Source organism: Physeter macrocephalus, chromosome 21, assembly GCF_002837175.3.
Source record: "Physeter macrocephalus isolate SW-GA chromosome 21, ASM283717v5, whole genome shotgun sequence".
In the NCBI taxonomy this organism is placed as follows: Eukaryota; Metazoa; Chordata; class Mammalia; order Artiodactyla; family Physeteridae; genus Physeter; species Physeter macrocephalus.
The window spans coordinates 61,706,176-61,729,278 of record NC_041234.1 but is presented as its reverse complement, the minus strand read 5'-3'; the positions used below and the strand labels follow the sequence as shown (position 1 = coordinate 61,729,278).

The 23,103-nt window shown below is 34.3% G+C and overlaps 1 protein-coding gene across 2 annotated transcripts in view; it reads left to right on the top strand.

Moving 5' to 3' along the window:
- The window catches only part of CHM (CHM Rab escort protein), a 189,027-nt gene that overhangs the window by 152,959 nt on the left and 12,965 nt on the right, over nt 1-23,103 (top strand). For both annotated transcript variants that reach the window (XM_024129495.3, XM_055081972.1), the window contains one exon: nt 20,814-20,912. In XM_024129495.3, the coding sequence (XP_023985263.1) occupies nt 20,814-20,912 (99 nt within the window). The remainder of the gene's footprint in view (nt 1-20,813; nt 20,913-23,103) is intronic.

Sequence of the window (23,103 nt, the reverse complement as noted above, 5' to 3'; positions counted from 1 at the left end):
CTATTGTCTAAAAGTTTTCTATCTTGCTAGGTTGCCCCTTTCCTGGTCTTTTGACTAATGAGAGCAGACTCTTGTTGGGGCTTTGTTTGTCTGAGTCCATTGATGTTTCTTGGTTGCCAGTTTCTCTGGTAACCAGTCTGAGATATATGAGGCAAAAAGAGAACCCAGGGAGGGACTTCCCCGGTGGCACAGTGTTTAAGAATCCGACTGCTAATGCAGGGGACACAGGTTCAAGCCCTGTTTCAGGAAGATCCCACGTGCCGTGGAGCAACTAAGCCCATGCGCCACAACTACTGAGCCTGCCCTCTATAGCCCGTGAGCCATAACTACTGAGCCTGTGCACCACAATTACTGAAGCCCACGCGCCTAGAGTCTGTGCTCCACAACAAGAGAAGCCACCACATTGAGAAGCCCGCACACCACACCGAAGAGTAGCCCCTGCTCACCGCAACTAGGGGATGCCCACACACAGCAATGAAGACCCAACGCAGCCAATAATTAATTAATTAATTAATTAATTTTTAAAAACAGAAGAAAACACAGGGAACTCTGCCATTTTGTTCCTTTGGTCCCAAGGTCCCTAGCTGGTGTGCTTTTCTTCTCTGTACTTCAGGGTTTTCTTATGTTTGTTTTACATATTGTGTCCAAGATTTTTAGCTGTATTTAGCAAGAGCAATAGAGAAGAGTACCTTTACTCCATCTTTCTGGAAATGGAAGTCCCAAAGTTTCTGAAAGTTTCTGGAGTTTTTAGGGCTTTTGATATATAATGTCAAATTGCCCCTCTCCCAAAGTTTTATCAACTTACATATCCAATGGTAGTTTATAAGCAAACATGTCTGTTTCTCTAAACAAACAAGAGCACTGGGTATTATCTTATCAAATCTCCATTGCCAGTTTGAAAGTAGAAAATATTTTGTTTAAATGTGTATTTAATAATTCATGAAGTTGACCATCCTTTCTTAGTGTTTATTGGGTATTTATACTTTTTCTATGAATCCCTTATTCATTTCATTTGTCTATTGATTATTCTTTTCTTATCAACTTATAAGCACAACATAAACATTAAGGGTAAAAAATAATTAAAAATAAACATTCATGAAAAGCTGCTCAACATCACTAATTATTAGAGAAATGCAAATCAACACTACAATGAGGTATCACCTCACACCGGTTAGAATGGCCATCATCAAAAAGTCTACAAACAGTAAATGCTGTAGAGGATGTGGAGAAAAAGGAGCCTTCCTACACTGTTGGTGGGAATAGAAATTGGTACAGCCACTATGGAGAACAGTATGGAGGTTCCTTAAAAAAGTAAAAATAGAGCTGCCATATGATCCAGCAATCCAACTCCTGGGCATATACCCGGAGAAACCCATAATTCAAAAGGATACATGCACCTCAATGTTTATTGCAGCACTATTTACAATAGCCAGGACATGGAAGCAACCTAAATGTCCATCAACAGAGGAATAGATAAAGAAGATGTGGTACATATATACAATGGAATATTACTCAGCCATAAAAAAGAATGAAATAATGCTATTTGCAGTGATGTGGATGGACCTAGAGATTGTCATACTGAGTGAAGTAAGTCAGAGAAAGACAGATGTCACATGATATCGCTTATATGTGGAATCTAAAAAAAAATGGTACAAATGAACCTATTTACAAAACAGAAGTTGAGTGACAGATGTAGAAAACAAACTTGTGGTTACCAAGGGGGAAAGGTGGGGGGAAGGGATAAATTGGGAGATTGGGATTCACATATACACACTACTATATATAAAATAGATAACTAATAAGAACCTACTGCATAGCACAGGGAACTCTATTCAATACTCTATAATGACCTATATGGGAAAACGTTAAGGGTATCAACCCTTGGTCTTAGGTGTTACAAGTATGTTTCTCGGTTCACTAAGCATTTTTTAAAACATAGGTTAAGTAGAGGGCATTACCCTAGGTCTTGGGAGTAAGATGGAAAGTGATAAATAATTCATAATCTCAAGAAGCTTTAAATTTACTGGGGAAGAGAAAAGCAACAACAAATAAACTAAAAATGAAAACAAAAACAGTAAGCAAAGCAAGGTAGCATAAACTAAGGATGCAAGCAATGAGTGTTAAATGCAGGAGAGGCCACTGTGGTCTAAAATGATCTAGGAATTCTTCAAGAAAAATATGGAACATGATCCTAGCCTTAAAAATGGTATATAAGAAACTTTGTGGTTTCATATTAACTATAATGATAACATAAAGCTTGCTTATATAAATTTTCTGTCATGAGTAAAATTTTTGAACTAATTTTGTATTGTGAGGGATGAACCTATTTGTGTGTTTATATATACATATGCAGACACATATGTGTATTTATAGGTACATCACTGTATAGGAAACAAATTCCAAAGAGTATATGCCAAAATAGTCATAACAGTGGTTATCCCTAAATGGTGGGAAGACAGGTAACTAACTTTTAGGGTTTTTTTTATTTGTTTACATTGATTTTCTGTTTTCTCTACAGTATGAATTAAAAACAGATTTAACTGGTTATGCCACAAAGATAAAGGATCATATTACAGACATGTATAATAGTGTAGCCAAAATTTGACATACTATACCAGGTGTTTGTTATAATTTTGATTATGTACAATTGAATCCACAGTTTGGGGTGTTTATTTCCAGGCTGCTACAATATAAAAATGTTTCAAGTGGTCATTAAATTTGAGCATTTTTCTTTATGCTTCATTACTATCAAACCTTCCTACTTTGATACATAATTTCCTGAAATTTTAAACCACTTTTCGAAATTACCTCACAACATACTAATCAGTGACCCATCTTAAGTTAGCCCTTTCCCATGTGGCTCCTTCCTTCTTTGTCATTTGGATTCTGTTCCTGCTTAATTAATTTATTTATGCGTGTGTATACTTTCCCATCCCCAAACCTCTTCTTCAGGTCAGCTCATTCAGGAAAGTCTTTCTAATGATTGAGAAGGACAAAGCATGTATCTTTGTGTTCTATACTCATATGTAACATGAAGTGGTACTGTGACCTTCACTTTTTTTAAAAAAAGCAATATCTTAGTTATTTTAAACATTGCCAGGACAGTTCCTTGGAATTTTGACATTGTTAAATTTCCAATATATTCTTTGGGGGAAACACTAAAATGCATTTCACATGTATGTATTTGTCTTAGTAGCGTTCTCGCATAATATTTATTCATGGAATCACTATAGAGGTCAAGGAACTTCCCTCATATTATTAAATTCTCCAGAGTTAAATGTTATGTGGTAAGAAATGGTGGTAGGACATCTCTGCACTTTCCAAATATAGGAGATCCCCACCTTTGGATGAAGTGTATTCTTTGACAGTGTCTATTAAAGCAATTTGTGGTGAGGCAAACTTTTGTCTACTCACCCCTGCATTTCACACAGAGACTGTCATAAGCTTCGTAAGGGTTGGCCTTGCAGACCAGTTAAATGCCTGTTCATCCTTCAAATCTTAGTTCAAATATTATCCCCTTCCCCTCCTCATTCATGTACTTAGGCTTTTGCTCCTCTGTTTAAGTAGAACTCGAACGTCTTTCCAAGTTAACATTTATTACAATTTAATAATAATGATAATTAACATTTATCAAGTACTTAATATATGCAGGCGCTGTTCTAAGTACTTCACATGGATTAACTTAATTTATCCCTCACAACAAATCTGAGATAAGTGCCATTGTCTTTTCTATTATTCAGATGAGGAAACTGAGACACAGAAAAGGTAAATGATTCACCCAAGGTCACAGATTTAGTAAGAGGGAGAAGCAGAATTTGAACCCGGACAGTCTGACTCTAGGGCTTACACTTTTAACCACCATGCTATACTGTTTCTCACAGTATTTGTAGCATAATTAGCTTTACATTTCGTATCCAATATGAGGAACAGAACCATGGCTTGCCATTTCTATTCCTAGAACTTAATATTGGGTTGACCAAAAAGTGCCTTCAGTTTTTAAGTAAAAATAAGACACATTTTTCATTTTCACCAAGAACTTTATTGAACAATGAATGCATTCACCCTTTTGTTCCACTACCTTCTGCCATTTTTCAGGTACCTTCATAATTCCATCTTACCAAAACTTTTTATCTTTTTGAGCAAAGAACTGTTCCGGGTTCCTTCTACAGTCTTCCAGGGAATTGACACTTTTTCCATTAAGAGAATTTTGTGAAGAGCAAAATAAATGGAATCCGAAGGTGCAACATCTGGTGAATACGGCAGATGAATCAGAACTTCCCAGCCAAGCTGTAACAGTTTTTGCCTGGTCATCAAAAAAACATGTGGGGGCTTCCCTGGTGGCGCAGTGGTTGAGAGTCAGCCTGCCAATGCAGGGGACACGGGTTCGTGCCCCGGTCTGGGAGGATCCCACATGCCACGGAGCGGCTGAGCCCGTGAGCCATGGCCGCTGAGCCTGTGCGTCCGGAGCCTGTGCTCCACAACAGTGAGAGGCCCGCGTACTGCAAAAAAAACCAAAAAAACAAAAAAAAAACACAAAAAACCATGTGGTCTTGTGGTATCCTGCTGGAAGATTATGCGTTTTCTGTTTACTGTTTCCAGATGCTTTTTGTCGACTGCTGCTTTCAGTTGGTCTAATGGGGAGCAGTACTTGTTGGAATTAATCGTTTGGTTTTCTGGAAGGAGCTCATAATAGAGGACTCCCTTCCAATCCCACCATATACACAACATCACCTTCTTTGGATGAAGACCGGCCTTTGGTGTGGTTGGTGGTGGTTCATTTAGCTTGCCCCACAATCTCTTTCCTTCCACATTATAGTACAGTATCCACTTTTCATCGCCTGTCACAATTTGTTTTAAAAATGGAACGTTTCAGTAGAGAATCGCATGCGGAAATATGGTCAAGAAGGTATTTTTCCCTTAACTTGTGGAACCCAAACATCAAAGCGATTAACATAACCAAGCTGATGCAAATGATTTTCAACACTTGATTTGGATATTTTGAGTATGTCGGCTATCTCCCACATGGTATAACATTTATTGTTCTCAATGTCTCGATTTGATCACTATCAAGTTCAACTGGTCTACCTGACCATGGAGCATCTTCCAGCGAGAAATCTCCAGCACAAAACTTCGCAAACCACTTTTGACATGTTCGGATCAGTCACAGCACCTTCTCCATACACTGCACAAATCTTTTTGTGCATTTCAGTTGCATTTTTACCTTTCTTGAAATAATAAAACATAATATGCCGAAAATTGCTTTTTTTCTTCCATGTTCAATATTAAAATTGCTACACAAAAATTCACCAATTTTGATGTTTTTCATAAATGCACACTGGTATGACAGCTCTCACATACAATCTAAGAAAACTGTTTTGAATGAAGTTAAAGACAACTAAGTGCAACTAGAGCCATCTTATGGAAAAAACCAAATGAACCTTTTGGTCAACCCAATATGTACATTATGCTTAGTACTTTGAGTAAAAAAAAAAAAAAAAACTACCTGCAAAGTCTTGTTTCTGAAATGACATTTTCTAACTTTAAAACTAAAACACTAAAGTTTCTTAGAAATTTTTTACCCACTAGCAAATGAAAAACAAAGAATTTTAAAGCACTCTGTCTTAATATGTCATGAAATTGAAATGAAAAATTATTTTAATAATTTGTTAGTTCATGTACCTAATGTTGTGGGAATCAATTTCCAGCTTGATTTTTTAGGAAATTTAAGGAGGATACTGGTATGTGGAGAGAATATTGGCCCAAGAGTCTACAGAATTACTACTTCCAATTATTTAACCTTGAACAAATTTCTTATTTTCTTGTGTCTTGATTTCTTCATTAGAAGTTGGGGGTGGGAGTTAGTCTAAAGAATTTAGAAAGATCCCATATAAATCGAACACCCTCAATGGTCAGATTTTGCATGTGTGTGCAAAAAGCCACCTCTCCTGTATACGTTTTTAATAATGTATGTGACAGTATTTTAAGCAAAATAGCTAAGATCCTTTTTCTTTTAAAGCTGTCTCCAACTTTCTCACTTCTCTTTTCTGTGATTAAATTATCTTACAGATCTTTGCTATAGCTTAATCAATTTATAAATATAAAACCAGCAGTATAGACAAATGGACTGGTTTTGCTTTATCAGTCTCAATAGTAAGGCAGCTTATACCAGGAAGGTTGACTGAAAGAGATGAGTTCGAATTTATTATTTATAGGTTGCCTTGTTCCAGAGAAAAAAAGAAGTTCATGTTCATTTTTAAGTCTTGTATGCTTTCTTCCTATAATAACATGCATGTATTTTAAAAGCCCCAGTTAATAGTTTTAATAGAGTTAATACTTTATATGGTATATTAAGGAGATTTAAGAAATACACTGAGTTAGAAACTGACATCACCATTCACTCGCTTTCATTACTTAATTAAAGTTTGGCTTCTTTTTTTCCTCCTCCTTTTCTTATGTTTTGGGCCTGTTCACAGACTTTCAGGAGTAATTTGTAACTTGGACGTTAAAGTCTTTAAAAGTGCATTTTCTGATGCTGCCCTAATTGAGTCATTCATGTCACAACTAGTCAAAAGTTGTTCTGCTCTTGGTAATTAGTTTCTCTTCTGAAACAGAACTACTCTGATAATATAACAGAATACTTTAAACCACGCTTTCCTTTTCTCTTGATTTTTTGTTTGTTTTAAGTCAGGAAAAAGAAAAAAAAAAAAGACTATGCCATGTGTTTATTTTATGTATCCAAACCTGTTCCCAGCTCATTTTATTTTCCTTTTGAAGCTCCCTGGTTATAGACAAATTTCTTAGCTTACAGTGTTACATAGTCATTCTCTTCTCTCTACTTTTACTTCTAAATCTCTTTTAAGAGTTTTGCCTTTTCTGGACCTTTTGAATAAAGCATATCCTGAACCCAATAGAACAGGTTTTTAAAATGTATATAATTGTTTCTTCACAGAAAATTTTCATTATTTCCCAGGTCAAGAACCAAGAAGTGAAAGTGCTGAATATTTATGGTTTAAGAACCCACCTTTTGAGGGAGGAGTACCATGGAATTTGACATTACTCATACTTGGAAAAAAAAGTATCTTCAGAAGAATTTATTACAATTAGGATTCTTGAGAGAAGACTTTTTAGTATTCTGTCTGAATGTTCTTGTTTTTATATATCTAGGTTAGCTATGTTGTGGTTTTCTCATATTTATACTAATTACGATGTTGAGCTGTTAATGATCAACCATGTGCTCATCATTTTGTAGAAATCAAAACAAAATATTATAGTATTAGAATAAATTCTAAATGTTGTGTAAATTTGATATTTTTTAGTCATTAAGTGGGTTTTACTGTGGCTTATTTTCCCTTAAAACTGTTACTTAAGTAGACAAATACATCTAGACTTTGGTCCCATTTTATAAATGATAGGCACATAATAATCAGTATTGCCAGCTGAGTGGAACCAAAAGCCTTCACTTGTTCTAAAAATTGAGGCTGTAATGTTGAAATCATAATCTAAACTCATCGTTCTTCCTCTTGGAAGAATCACTTGAAGACAAATGTTGGCAACCACTGTAACTAATGCAGTTGTACCTGAGTAAATCAAACAATCAAAATATATACCATTGAGGCTTTGTGACTTGAATTCATTCCTCAAAGTTAATAAAATGAAATGTATAGAAAGTAAATGATGTGAAGTTTGGTGATTTATAGTTCAGTTGTTTAACAGTGAAATGCATTTTAAAGATACATTATTCATGAGCAAATTAGCTTGTTTGTAAGACATATGATAAAATTATAGCTTCTAGACAAAACATAGGAATTGTTTAGTAAAAATTTTTCTTTTTTAATTGAAGTATAGTTGATTTACAGTGTTTCAGATGTTCAGCAAAGTGATTCAGTTATATATATATTCTTTTTCAGATTCTTTTCTATTATAGGTTATTACAAGATATTGAATATAGCTCCCTGTGCTATACAGTGGTCCTTAAGTCTTTTTTTACTTTAAATACTGGGTTTTATTGAAGCCTAACTCTAGTATAGTCCATTCTTCATTAGCCACAGCAATCTATATCTAATGATTTCTTTTCCTTTTAATGATGTTATTGATTTCAAAGGTGTTTTTCTCCGCTTAAATAAATATGAGACAACAAGGGAATTTAAATTTGTCACAGGTACCCTGCTCTTAGTTAATGAAGGTTTTATGTTATTCTTTCTGAGCACATACTAAGTACTCGTTGACTAATTCTGGTACTCAGTTTATCTTTACCTCTGTTGAGTATCTACTACTCAAACTTGCTCATTCTTGAATCAGCACCAGCTTTTACTTTCTTCCCATTGAGAACAGGGTAGAAATTTGTGACCTTTTACAGTATAATTCAGGGTTGACCAATGCTCTGGTACTTTATATTAAATATTTTTCAATTGCTGTGTTGCATTCAGTGAAGCAGACATAAAATTTATTTTGTAGTCTTTGTTGAAGACAATCTTATATTAATGTTTTAGGCATTGTATAATAAGCTAGAACATATAATTCAATATTTTCAATTTGTAAACAATTTTAATTTTTCTTTTTACAAATCACGTTTTAGACTTTTTAATTCTTCATCTAATGCTATGTCAATACTGCACCGCACTATAGTCTTTAAGTATGTGGCCAAGAATGTACTTAAAACATTAAAATGCCTTAAATTCACTTTCACCTTTTAGTCTTCTTAATTTAAGAAATTTTCATGGCTTATATTTGGCTTGATTTAGAATTTGTAAAACCGTAAGTGTACAATTGAAGTTTACCTTCAGGTAGTATGAGGATAATGTATAGTTCAGTTAACAAGAAAGATGCATTCTAACGATACAGTATTGTATGGTAGTTGAGAACAGTCTGGGTTCAAATCCCAGCTCTTTCACATACTAGTTGGATTGACCTTAGGCAAATTACTTAATCTCTCTGTGCCTCAGCTTCCTTATCTATAAAATAGGGATGATGATAGTACGTACCTCAGGATTGTTATCAGGATCAAATTCATGTGAACAGTGTATGGCACTTAAAAGTGCTCAGTACATATTCGTTTTTACTTAAAAGTTGATCACCAGAGTTAGAGAGATCGTAGGAACCATAGAGGTGTGTTCCAAAAACATGGATGAATACTGTTGGACACATGTTTTGGTGAACTGAACCAGTGATTATCCGTATTTATTTCAGAATAATTTCCTGCTCCACAAGCAGACTTCTGATCTGCATACAGACCAGAAATGCCTGGCAGAGATGCCTTCTAAGGAAACTGGAAATACCATTTGTTCAAAATGAAAATATTTTAGGTGACTTGTTAAATGAATTTTCATTACAATGGAATTGAGGTTAGATAGGAAAAGTTTGAGAGCCAGTTAGAAATATCAATTAGCTTGTAAATACTGGTCAGTAATGCATCATTTTATTAGCACCCCCTAGGGTGCTGTAGTCTCCTCAAATGCATTCTTCAGATAGCTGAAATGTATCCTTTCAGGATTGAAATTTATTAGGATTGAATTTTTTAATAATTATCTTCCTAGCATGTTTCACACATTTCCTTTGCCATAGTATACTGAATATATGAAACATAATTTAACCTTTGTTTGTTTGTTTTGTTTTCTGGTCCCTAAATATTTTTTATTTAATTTTTATTGGAGTATAGTTGATTTACAATGTTGTGTTAGTTTCAGGTGCACAGCAAAGTGACTCACTTATACATATACATATATCCATTCTTTTTTAGATTCTGTTCCCATATAGGCCATTACAGAGTATTGAGTAGAGTTCCCTGTGCTATACAGTAGGTCCTTACTAGTTACCTATTTTATATATAGTTAACCTTTTTCTTATAATTTAGGGATATTGTGAACATTATTTCATTGTAATCCAGCGATGCCCTTGAGGCCTATTGAGGTGTTTAAGTCTATTTGTTCCTATGCTAAATGACCCTAGACTGTCATGCTTTTATCATTTCTTTCATCTACATTTTATATGTCTTCCTACAGCTGTTTTCATGCAACTGTCAGGATGTTCTTTCTGGCCGCTCTTTCCACACACTGCTCTTCCCCCTTATTTGATACTTGGAATGTACAGAAGGCCAGAAAACAAGATAGCCAAACTTGTTGAAATTGATGTAATATTAACATAACCAAGTCCTGAGAAAGTGGTTGTGTTAGTCTATGGGTATTGTAACATCTACCTTGGATGCTGAAACCTTTCTTCAGGGGGGTTGGGCACACTTCCTGGTTCTTGATTGTGGATGAAATACTTCTGAGTAAATGAGGTCTTACTGTAATTGCAATATAAACAGAGGTCAGTATTGGTTAAGTGTATTTGATACACTGATAGCAAATCATTGTTATCCATTAATGTAGGGGTTTTCTAAGCAACCCTAGGTTAGCCTAGTTATTTTATCTTTTTAAAGTAGTAATGTTACTTTTTTTAATCTATAAATCAATTTAACTTCCCCTCCCTTCAGGTAATTTGATTCAAGTTTTAAGATTTTTAAATATTTGAAATTTATTTATTATGTTTTCCAAAGGTGAACAAGTTATATTTTTCACAGACATAGTGCATCTTTCAAAACATACCTTACATCTTTATTTTCAACTCATCTTTTTTTATATTCTAAATGAATCTAATATGGAATTTATTTTCTTTTAAAATAATTTTTAAATGAGTAAAACATCATCTCTGTAGCCCTTCCATTTGACATTCAGTTTCACTCTTTTACAGTACTTTTTCGTATTCTAAGCAGCTTGAAATCTCTATTTTTGTGTACATGATCCATCAGTAACAGCTGCTTTATTCTGGGATTTGATGTTACAGGATGTTATTTATCTGTGATAATGATTATATATTTATGAATACATAGTGTGAATATATATTTATGAATACATAGCGTGAATATATACACATATATATATATATATACATAAGTATATATGTAAATGGATAATCAAGAATTTTATGTAGGTACTGGTTTATATAATCTTTTCTGCTTTTATGATTCTTTAAAGAAAATGTTATATACCTTTCATAAAAATGAGTTTAGATAATGATTTAACACAATCATTTGTGCCTTTTTTCTTTTCTCTTTTATTAGTATTGTCATGAAGCACGGATTTGATCTTGCAAATAAACTCATTTTTCCTAGTGATCTTAAGTTGACATTCAAGGGTTTGTTTTTAGTTTTGTTTTGTTTTTTCCATTAAATTCTATTGAGAAAGTACAAACTGACTCTGGAGTTACTCTGGAGTTTTTCATGGTTGGATTCAGAAACCAAACTGTGTGCCACATGTCATCAAACTCAGTTCCTCACTTGGTATCATAAAGAAAATGTGTTTCTGACCTTTTCTATCTTACTGACACAGTCATATTCTTACTTGAACTATATTACATAAATGACATTTGGCCTTTATGCCTATATGAAAGACAAGTTATGAGCCACATCGATCCCTAGGTACATAAATTATTTAGTCCTAGTTAGGTTGCCCAACAAAATGCACTTGTTGACTAGCCCATACGTAAAGTTTCTTTAAATGCATTTGGAACAATTTTGCTTACTTGTATGACTGCTGTGTGTGATAGTCTCAGAAGCTTGAGAAATAGAGTTCCTATTTTTTTCAGCAAGCATTCATTTAGGTTTTACATTCACATTTGTAATGTCATCAGTTTGGGGGTTAACATCTGTCATCATTGAAAGAATCATGGCTGATGAGTATGAAGTTAGATTCATAAAACTTTAGAACTAGAAGAAGTCTTGTAGATGGAACTAATTCCACTCCTTCCATTTAATCATGAGAACAGAGGCCAGAAAGATAAACTGACTTGGCCAAATTGATACAAAGACCAAAGTAATACCAGACCTGCATAGCCATCCTCTACTGTGTCACCCTGCTACTGCACATTAGACTTCTCACTTTTGTCACTTTTAAATGTGTACATTATTATTGTTGTGCAAATTCTGAGTAGAAATCCAACTTCCCGTGTATTTCAAAACAACTTGTAAGAAGGCAGTCATTTTTGTGATAAATGGGTGTCCCAAACCCAGTTTTAGAGAACTGAAAGTGTGTTATTTCTGGTTTGTGTTGAGTGAAGTCTGACTTCTGAGTTTCAGATGCTCTTGTTTCAGTGGTGCTGATTGTGACTGGCACTCCATTCACCAGAGTTTTTCAGTTATTACCCTTATGCTATGGTCTATGAATTAAAACTTCTTTTGTAGTTTCTTTTTTTTTAATTGAAGTATAGTTGGTTTACAATGTTGTGTTGGTTCCTGGTGTGCAGCAAAGTGATGCAGTTATATATATGTATATGTGTGTGTATGTATATACATATATATACATACACCCATATATATATATAAAACTTCTTTCTCAGATTTTTTTCCATTATAGGTTATTACAAAATATTGAATATAGTTCCCTGTGCTATAAAGTAGGGCCGTTTTTATCTGTTTTATATTTAGTAGTGTTTATCTGTTGATTCCAAGCTCCTAAGTGTTTATCTGTTGATTCCAAGCTCCTAATTTATCCCTCCCCCCACCTTTCCCCTTTGGTAACTATAAGTTTGTTTTCCATGTCTGTCATGTGTCTTTGTGAATTATGGTTTTCTCTGGGTTTATACCCAGCAGTGGGATTGCTGGATCATATGGTAGTTCTATTTTTAGTTTTTTAAGTAACCTCCATACTGTTCTCCATAGTGGTTGTACCAATTTATATTCCCAACAGTGTAGGAAGGTTCCCTTTTCTCCACACCCTCTCCAGCATTTATTATTTGTAGACTTTTCGATGATGGTCATTCTGACTGTTGCGAGGTGGTACCTCATTGTAGTTTTGATTTCCATTTCTCTAATTTTTTTTTGGAGTATAGTGGTTTTACAATGTTGGGTTACTTTCTCCTGTACAGCAAAGTGAGTTAGTTATAAATATACATATATCCACTCTTTTTTTAGATTCTTTTCCCATGTAGGCCATTACACAGTATTGAGTAAAGTTCCCTGTGCTATACAGTAGGTCCTTACTAATTATCTATTTATATATAGTAGTGTGTATATGTCAATCCCAATTTCCTAGTTTATCCCTCCCTCCCTTTCCCCCCAGTAACCATAAGATTGTTTTCTACATCTGTGACTCTATTTCAGTTCTATAAATAATTTCATTTGTACCATTTTTTTTAGATTCTACATATAAGTGATATCATGTGATATTTGTCTTTCTCTGTCTGACTTACTTCACTCAGTATGACAATCTCTAGGTCCATCCACGTTGTTGCAACTGGCATAATTTTGCTCTTTTTTATAGCTGAGTAATATTCAATTTTATATATATACCACATCTTCTTTATCCATTCCTCTGTTGATGGACATTTAGGTTGCTTCCATGACCTGGCTATTGTAAATAGTGCTGCAATGAACATTGGGGTGCATGTATCCTTTCGAATTACAGTTTTCTTCGGGTATATGCCCAGGAGTGAGATTGCTGGATCATATGGTAGCTCTATTTTTAGTTTTTTAAGGAACCTCCTTACTGTTCTCCATAGTGGCTGTACCAATTTACATTCCCACCAATAGTGTAGAAGGGTTCCCTTTTCTCCACACCTGCTGCAGCATTTATTGTTTGTAGATTTTTTGATGATGGCCATTCTGACTAGTGTGAGGTGATAACTCATTGTAGTTTTGATTTGCATTTATCTAATAATTAGCGATGTTGAGCATCTTTTCATGTGCTTCTTGGTCATCTGTATGTCTTCTTTGGAGAAATGTCTATTTAGATCTTCCACCCATTTTTTGATCAGTTTTTGTTGTTGTTTTTGTTATTGAGCTGCATGAGCTGTTTGTATATTTTGGAGTTTAATCCCTTGTTAGTTGCTCTGTTTGCAAATATTTTCTCCCATTCTGTGGGTTGTCAATTCGTTTTGTTTATGGTTTGCTTTGCTGTGCAAAAGCTTTTAAGTTTCATTAGGTCCCATTTGTTTATTTTTGTTTTTATTTTCATTACACTAAGAGGTGGATCCAAAAGGATATTGCTGCAATTTATATCAAAGAGTGTTCTCCCTAGGTTTTCCTCTCTGAATTTTATAGTATACGGCCTTACATTTAGGTTTTTAATCCATACTGAGTTTATTTTTGTGTATAGTGTCAGAGAATGTTCTAATTTCATTCTTTTACATGTAGCTGTCCTGTTTACCCAGCACCACTTATTGAAGAGACTGTCTTTTCTCCATTGTATATTCTTGCCTTCTTTGTCATAGATTAATTAAACATAGGTGCATAGATTTATTTCTGGACATTGTATCCTGTTCCTATATTTCTGTTTTTGTGCCAATACCATACTGTCTTGATTACTGTAGCTTTGTAGAGTAGTCTGAAGTCAGGGAGCCTGATTCCTCCAGCTCCATTTTTCGTTCTCAAGATTGCTTTGGCTATTTGCGGTCTTCTGTGTTTCCATACAAAGTTTGAAATTTTTTGTTCTAGTTCTGTAAAAAATGCCATTGATAATTTGATAGGGATTGCATCGAATCTGTAGATTCCTTTGGGTAGTGTAGTCATTTTCACAGTATTGATTCTTCCAGTCCAAGAACATGGTATATCTCTCCATCTGTTTGTGTCATCTTTTATTTCTTTCATTAGTATCTTATAGTTTTCTGAGTACAAGTTTTTTGCCTCCTTAGGTAGATTTATTCCTAGATATTTTATTCTTTTTGATGTGATGGTAAATGGGATTGTTTCCTTAATCCCTCTTTCTGATCTTTCATTATTAGTGTATAGCAAGAGATTTCTGTATCTTGCAACTCTAACAAATTCATTGATGAGCTCTAGGAGTTTTCTGGTAGCATCTTTAGGATTTTCTCTGTATAGGATCATGTCATCTGCAAATAGTGACAGTTTTACTTCTTTTCCAATTTGGATTCCTTTTATTTCTTTTTCTTCTCTGATTGTCATGTCCAGGACTTCCTAAACTATGTTGAATAAAAGTGGCAAGAGAGGACATCCTTGTCTTGTTCCTGATCTTAGAGGAAATGCTTTCAGCTTTTTACCATTGAGTATGATGTTAGCTGTGGGTTTGTCATATATGGCCTCTGTAAGGTTGAGGTAATTTCCCTCTTTGCCCACTTTCTGGAGAGTTTTTATCATAAATGGGTGTTGAATTTTGTCAAAAGTTTTTTCTGCATCTATTGAGATGATCATATGGTTCTTATTCTTCAGTTTGTTAATGTGGTATATCACATTGATTGGTTTGCATATATTGTAGAATCCTTGCATCCCTGGGATAAACCCCACTTGATCATGGTGTGTGATCCTTTTAATGTGCTGTTGGATTCTGTTTTCTAGTATTTTGTTGAGGATTTTTGCATCTATGTTCATCAGTGATTTTGGCCTGTGATTTTCCTTTTTTATGGTGTCTTTGTCTGGTTTTGGTATCAGGGTGATGGTGGCCTCGTAGAATGAGCTTGAGAGTGTTCCTTCCTCTGCAGTTTTTTGGAAGAGTTTGAGAAGAATAGGTGTTAAATCTTCTCTAAATGTTTGATGGAATTCCCCTGTGAAGCCATCTGGTCCTGGACTCTGTTGGAAGTTTTTAAGTTCAGTACTTGTGATTGGTCTGTTCATATTTTCTGTTTCTTCCTGGTTCAGTCTTGGAACATTGTACCTTTCTAAGAATTTGTCCATTTCTTCTACGTTGTCCATTTTATTGGCATATAGTTGCTTGTGGTAGTCTCTTATGATCTTTCATATTTCTATGGTGTCAATTGTAACTTCTTTTTCATTTCTAATTTTATTGATTTGAGTTATCTCCTGTTTATTTATTTTTTTTTGATGAGTCTGGCTAAAGGTTTATCAATTTTATCTTCTCAAAGAACCAACTTTTAGTTTCATTGATCTTTTCTGTTGTTTTCTTTGTTTCTATTTCATTTATTTCTGCTCTGATCTTTATGATTGCTTTCCTTCTACTAACTTTGGGTTTTGTTTGTTATTCTTTCTCTGGTTGCTTAAGGTGTAATGTTAGGTGTTTATTTGAGATTTTTCTTGTTTCCTGAGGTAAGATTGTATTGCTGTAAACTGGCCTCTTAGAATTGCTTTTGTTGCATCCCATAGGTTTTGGATCATCATGTTTTTCATGTCATTTGTTTCTAGGTATTTTTTGATTTCCTCTTTGATTTATTCAGTGAACCATTAGTTGTTTAGTAACATATTGTTTAGTCTCCACGTGTTTGTGTTTTTACAGTTTTTTTTCCTCTAGTTTATTTCTAATCTCATAGTGTTGTGGTCAGAAAAGATGCTTGGCATGATTTCAGTTTTCTTAAATTTACTGAGGCTTGATTTGTGGCCCAGTATGCGATCTTCCTGGAGACTGTTCCATGGGCACTTGAGAAAAAAGTGTATTCTGCTGCTTTCAGATGGAATGCTCTATAAATATCAACTAAATCCATCTGGTCTAATGTACCATTTAAGGCCTATGTTTCCTTATTGATATTCTGTCTGGATGATCTGTCCATTGGTGTAAGTGGGTTGTTAAAGTCCCCCCACTATTATTGTGTTACTGTCGATTTTCCCTTTTATGGCTGTTAGCATTTGGCTTATATGTTGAGGTGTTCCCACATTTCTCTAATAATTAATGATGTTATGCATTTTTTCATGTGCATTTTGGCCATATGTATGTCTTCTTTGGAGAAATGTCTATTTAGGTCTGCCTTTGTGTGTGTGTGTGTGTGTGTGTGTGTGTGTGTGTGTGGTACGCGGGCCTCTCACTGTTGTGGCCTCTCCCATTGTGGAGCACAGGCTCCCGACGCACAGGCTCAGCAGCCATGGCTCATGGGCCCAGCCGCTCCGCGGCATGTGGGATCTTCCCGGACCAGGGCATGAACCCGTGTCCCCTGCATCAGCAGGCGGATTCTCAACCACTGTGCCACCAGGGAAGCCCATAGGTCTGCCCATTTTTTGATTGGGTTGTTTGTTTCTTGATATTGGGCTGTGTAACTTTTTGTATGTTTTAGAAATTAAGCCCTTATTGGTCACATCACTTGCAAATATTTTCTCCCATTCTGTAGATTGTCTTTTCGTTTTGTTTTGCACAGCTTTTGCTGTGCAAAAGCTTATAAATTTGAATAGGATATTTTGCAGTTTCTTTAATGCCAATACAAAGCTAAATATATTGCCAAGAGAAGAATTGTGATAGAGAGCACATTTTGTCATCTTTTAGCCCATTAAGCCTTTAAGCAGTTGCTAAATGAAGTAAAAGGAGCATACTTTATAAAAGGTAGAGTCAAGGTTTAAACCATTTTTTGAGTCAGTTATTATCTCACATGATGTCAGTGGCTAATGTTTCCAGTTCTATTGCATCTTCCACAATCTTAGTTATAGTTGTTAATTGGCACTAATGAATGTGATACTTTTAGGAAAGCAGTTGTCCCATCTGATCTAATTTGTGGTCATTTTTAGCATTTACTGAGCAAGTTAGTTTCGTGGAGAGGAGTTAAGGTCACAGAATAGAAAGGAGCATTTTACTCAGAGTTAAATTTTGGTATAAATATGACGTGTTCTATAGGTATGGTTTTGCAATTATGTTAACACCTTAAGGTATTGAAACCTTTTTGCTCATGTACCGCTCAAACACATATAATTTGACATATACAGTTTTTCATCATAAGATTCAAATAATCACCAAGAGTGTAGTTTCTAACATTATAAATGTTGGTATGTAATGGTAAAATGGTAACATCACCCCTTTAAATGTATTCAATGGAATTTAAGTATCAGAGATATTTGATACCCACTATCACCCACTTCAAATAATAAATGGAAATAGATGTTTTTTAATTTCTGAAGACAGTAAGCTTAAAAAAATGTCTTCTGGATTCAGTAGTTAATCCAATTATATTTGTGCAAAATTAATCAAACTATCATAAATATATTACCGTTTTGATAAAGGATTATTAAACACAAAGTAAATTTCTTGAAATGCATTGCTTAACAAAATTGCAGGAGGTGAGGTTGAGCATCTGGACAGTGACTCCCTTAGAGTTATTTACCTTGTGGAAAGTCCTCTTGTATCTTTATACACCTCGCAGTTTGAATGTTTCTGCCTTAAGTGACTAGCTGCACCTTCTACAGGAGATTATTACAGTTACACAACATTGTTCAGTGACTAAGAGCAGGCACTCTAGAGGCAGACCACGTGGGCTTGAATTCCAGCTCTGAGCCCCACCTCTTCCTTTTAGTAATTGCATAACTTTGGGAAATCTGCTTAACTCCACTGTTCCTCTGTTTTCTCACCTATAAAATGAAGATAATAGTTGGCTGTTGCACAGGTAAAATGAAGTAATATTTCTGACATGCTTAGGGTAGTGTCTGACACATGCAAGTTTACCATACAGTAAATTCTAGATAATCTTTTAAATTCTTTTGAGAATTTTAAAGATATATCTTAAAGCGTCTGTGAGCATTTCTCAGGCAGATTTAAGTAATTTGAGGATCATCCACTTATGCTTTCCTTACTTCTACCCTGGTCAGTCAGATAATTTTTCCACACTTCATATTAAGTAACTAGTAAAATTTTCCCTATGCATGTGTATGCATACATATATTTGTATGCACCTGTATGTCTTCCTAAGACTGTGAGTACTTAATGTCTGCTCATGTCAGGGAAGCAAATTGTCTTTAGCCACAAATGTTTATTAAACACCTATTGAAAAGTGAAAGTTATATTCGACAAAGAGGAAAACTGACTCTAAAACTTGCCCTTGCTAAAGACTTATGAGATGTATGAAGATTAATAAACCAATTTTGAAAATAATCTGAATTTTAAAAAATAATACAATCAACCTCTGATTTGAAAAGAAGCAATAAATTTAGAGTAACCTATACAAGGAAGTGACATAGATAACAGGAAAAGCGGGTAATGAGCAGGGAGAAAAAATAGTTGTTTGTACCTTAAATTTGTAAATGAATTAATAATGTAGCATCTAAGCAGAATCAAGGTATTAGAATTCAAGGTATAGCTGTCTTTAATTTTTCCTTCTAAGAATTGTAATAAAAGTTATTAAGTACAAGATGATAATCTGACTTTATTACTAGAAATTTTTGCTAGCATTCCATGAACTGAACTCTGTTACACTGTTAGGAAACATAAGGATATAGTTACTCTGGTGTATTTCTTTTATATATCCTGATTTATAGAACTAGTAGTTTACTGTTAAGATATTTTTCAAAATGTGCTGTTTTATTTATATTCGTGTTCATCTGCTTTTCCCCCTAGTGTACGTTAATTGAATAGGAAAGAACTGGAAAATTGAGAACTTTGACATGAACGTTGGTATTTTGTGAGACTGTAGGATAAGAGAGACAGGACAGTTTCTCTCAAGTGTTACATCAGATATTTCTGCCTTTATAGTTATATACTCTGTTTAATTCAGCATTTATCTAGGGGCTTTGAACTCCCTCCCTACCAAAGTTATATTGCATTTGAAAATTTTAAGTTCATTAGGAATAATTTTGTTGTAAATGTTATTATACTTTTGAAATACTGTATATCCTTCAATATCCCAGAACCCATGGGAATCATTGTTATATTCATATAAAAACATTGCTTAAATAAGGTAGATATTTTATTAGGCCATACATAAGACAGGAACTTTCTTAGAATATCACTTTCTTTGGTGCACCTGGAAAAAAATACTACAAAATTTGATTTGAGCTCACATGGTTATTAAGAGTCCCTTTATGCTTAGATATATTTTAGAGTAGAATGTGGAATTAATTTTAATAAAGATAATTCTATGCTGATGTTGCGCTTCCATGATAAACTTTGAACCATGTTCCTGGGGTTTAAAAAAGTCTACTAGCCTAAAGAAAACTTTTAGAAAAGAAGTGCATGTACTTCTCTACTGGTGTTTTAGGAGTAGAAATGTCTCAGTTCTTATACTTTTCTCTAATATATATTCTTTCTGCCATAATTCTGTTCTGCCCTTTCCAAAACCACAAGAATTACTCCCATTTAGGGATCCCCTTAGTTCTTCCTTTCAGTATGTAGAATCTTTTGTCCTTCCTTTGCCCTTTGTATGTAGGCCTTTAGGAATTCTAAGTGCCTTAGGCTACAGTATTTCACTTCTGTGAAGGACCCTTTTTGTACATGATATTCTCTAACCCAGACATTCTCTGAGGTCTGGGCCCCATGAACCTGTAAATGCAAAACAAAGTGATTTGGAAATCCTGAAAATATTACACAAGTTTTGACTTGTGCCATATTATGGACTTTTAAGTATATGCATGATTCAAACTAAGCTAACAATGTTCCCCAAAAAACTTTCTTAGAGAACCCTATAATAAATAGATGATTTGTTTTTAACTTATCAGTAAAGCTTGTATAAATGGGTTTTTCTGTCTGAAGAATATTGTGTGTTCTCTAGGTAAAAATATAGTCCACTTTTAGTCTTTTTTATACAATATTTTGCTTAGCAATCCTTTATCCACCTTCGTTGGGAATGTTATAAGGATAGCTTAAGCTCTTTCTATGAATAAATGGTTTCCTAAGCTTTTTTACCTTGCTGGTTTTACATAACCATCGCCTGGTACTTAGTCTTGAGTCTTAGTGTGCTCCCTCTTGGTTATTAGTTAACATATATTTTCACTATTTTTTTTTAACATACATAGCATATTGTTATGGTTTTTACATGTCCCCCATCACTAGATTATAAAGTTCTTAAAGGCAGGAGCCATGACGTGCTTGGCTCTATTCCCCATGGCACCAGCTTAGTGCCTTGAATATGAGTACACAGTGAAATTTGTGATAAGCAGGAACTCAAAAAAATTTTTTTTTAAACAGATTTGGTTCATTTGACTTGTACGACTTCTAAAACAGCAAGAGAAGATTTAGAACCAGTTGTGCAGAAATTGTTTACTCCATATACCGAAAAGGAGATAGGTAAGAACAATAATCAGTGATTCATGATGGAAAGGTAACGTGACCACTTTACTCCTCTTTAGAGATATCAGGAAGGTTTCTGCAACCTGAATTGAAAGGTGATGTATTCAGCACCAATGCTTACATGTTTTACTAGGATGACTAAGCACATTCTCTTCCTAAAAATGGGGAAATATTTATAATGATAAGAGAAAAAGCTACATCTCACACACAATGTATATAATTAAGTGCAAAAATATACATTTACATGTGTACATACTCATATGCATAGAAAAAAGACTGTCAGGAAATCTCTCAATTTTGGTGGGATTATGTATAATTTTTGTTTCCTTTTAATTTTCTTTATTTTATAGATGTTGTATGAAGAGCATATATTCCTTTATCAGAAAAAGTTATCTTCATTTACAAAGAAAAAGAAACTTGGTTCAACTGAGAGAAGGTTAAGCTATTAAATGGCAAACGTAGGAATCCTTCCTAACCAAGAATTGTCTTTTCATGCATAGCATGCTAGTGATGTGATAAATATTTAGCTTTCAAAACATATATGCCACTTTTCTGCCTACTCATGGTGGAAAGATGCTTTTCAACCACGAACTTTTTAACTTTTCTCCCCGCATCATAGGGTAGCCCTTGTAGCTGTGAATGGAGCAAATTGTAGTGAATTCTATGTGTAAGTGATCAAAACATGGCCTAATGGATCTTATTCATTTATATGAAGTGACGGTGATTTTCATGATAGGATTTGGATGTCCACTTGAATCCTGGCCAGTTCATTAATTCATATATCTTCATTTTCTTTGGATGTTATGTTTGTTCAGGCAACCATTTATTTACCCCTACCTATTGTATTTCTTTTTAGCTCATCTTCTGTGTGTCTTGTTTGTTTTCTTTGCAAGATAGTGCATAAAGGGGCATTTACATTTACATAGGAAAACAAACTGCTCTGTTCTCAGGAGCTAATATCAATATAATTAATTTCTTTTGGGGCTGCTTGAATCAAATTCTGCAATCTGAAAATTTACTTCACTTTAGTTTGGAATTTAATTTGTTTCATATTTACTTTTTTTTTCATTGGAAAGTCTCATATAAATGTATTGTTAAAAATTTGATTGCAGTTACGGTACACAATAATATTCCTAAATGTAAAATGGAATCATAGTTTTATCTTTGGCTTTAGTTACCTTGCTTATAAAAACTCATAATTCCTTCTTTATTTCTGAATTTTTTCATAATTTTTGGTTATAATTTCATTGTGTGGTGGTCCCAAATAATATACTAAATTTGAATATTGTATCATTGCTCTTCACTTTTTAAATGCATTTTCTTTTTTTTAAAATCAAGATGGGGAAATTACATATTCATTACTTAGCATCCTCTAGCCATTTTAGATTTTTAAACATTAATCTTAATGGTTAATGTGATCCCATTTTGAAATGATGTATTGTTTAGAACCTGAGTGAAATTCTTTAGTAAGAACTATGTGCTCAGAGGGGTCCTCAGGTGCACTGAGGCACTGAAAAGCCAGTTTTCACTGACACATAGGCCTTTTTATCATCAGGATGAGGTAGTGGTCATATTTTAATTAAAATGTCAGAACAAATACTGTTGGAGTTATTGAAAATGAATCACCAGATAAAGTGAGCACTGGGCCATGGCAGGTCAAAGAGGCAAAGTCACCTGGAGAAGAGAACTCAATTCATTTTCCTGCCTAAATGAGGAAGAAGGAACTTTATGAGCAATATGAACTTTTAATACATTAAAGCACATTCTTGTCTGTAGCAAAAGCCCCTATTTTCACAGATTGATGGCTTTTACTATTATGTTTTAATTATTTGACAGTGATATGAAACCTTATGATTTAAAGCTTTATAAATATTTTGTTTTAAGGTGTGCCAGAGGAATAACATTATTTAAGCTTATTTTCTTTTTATTCGACTTCTGTGTTCTGTGTAGTGCTGTGCTTCATGAGCTTTTGTGAAAGTAAGCCTAGTCACTTTGCAATGAAGTTTATTTATCGTTTTAAAAGGTAATGTTCTCTTCTCAAACACAGTACTTCTTTGCCTTTATATCTGAGGAATCCAATAGCCTTGTGAAGGTATTCCTTCTATTCCCTCTCTTTCTTACTTGTTCATGTTTAAGGTGTCAGCTGGAGCTCGTGACATATGCTCTGTCTTAAGAAGCAGTTGTACTA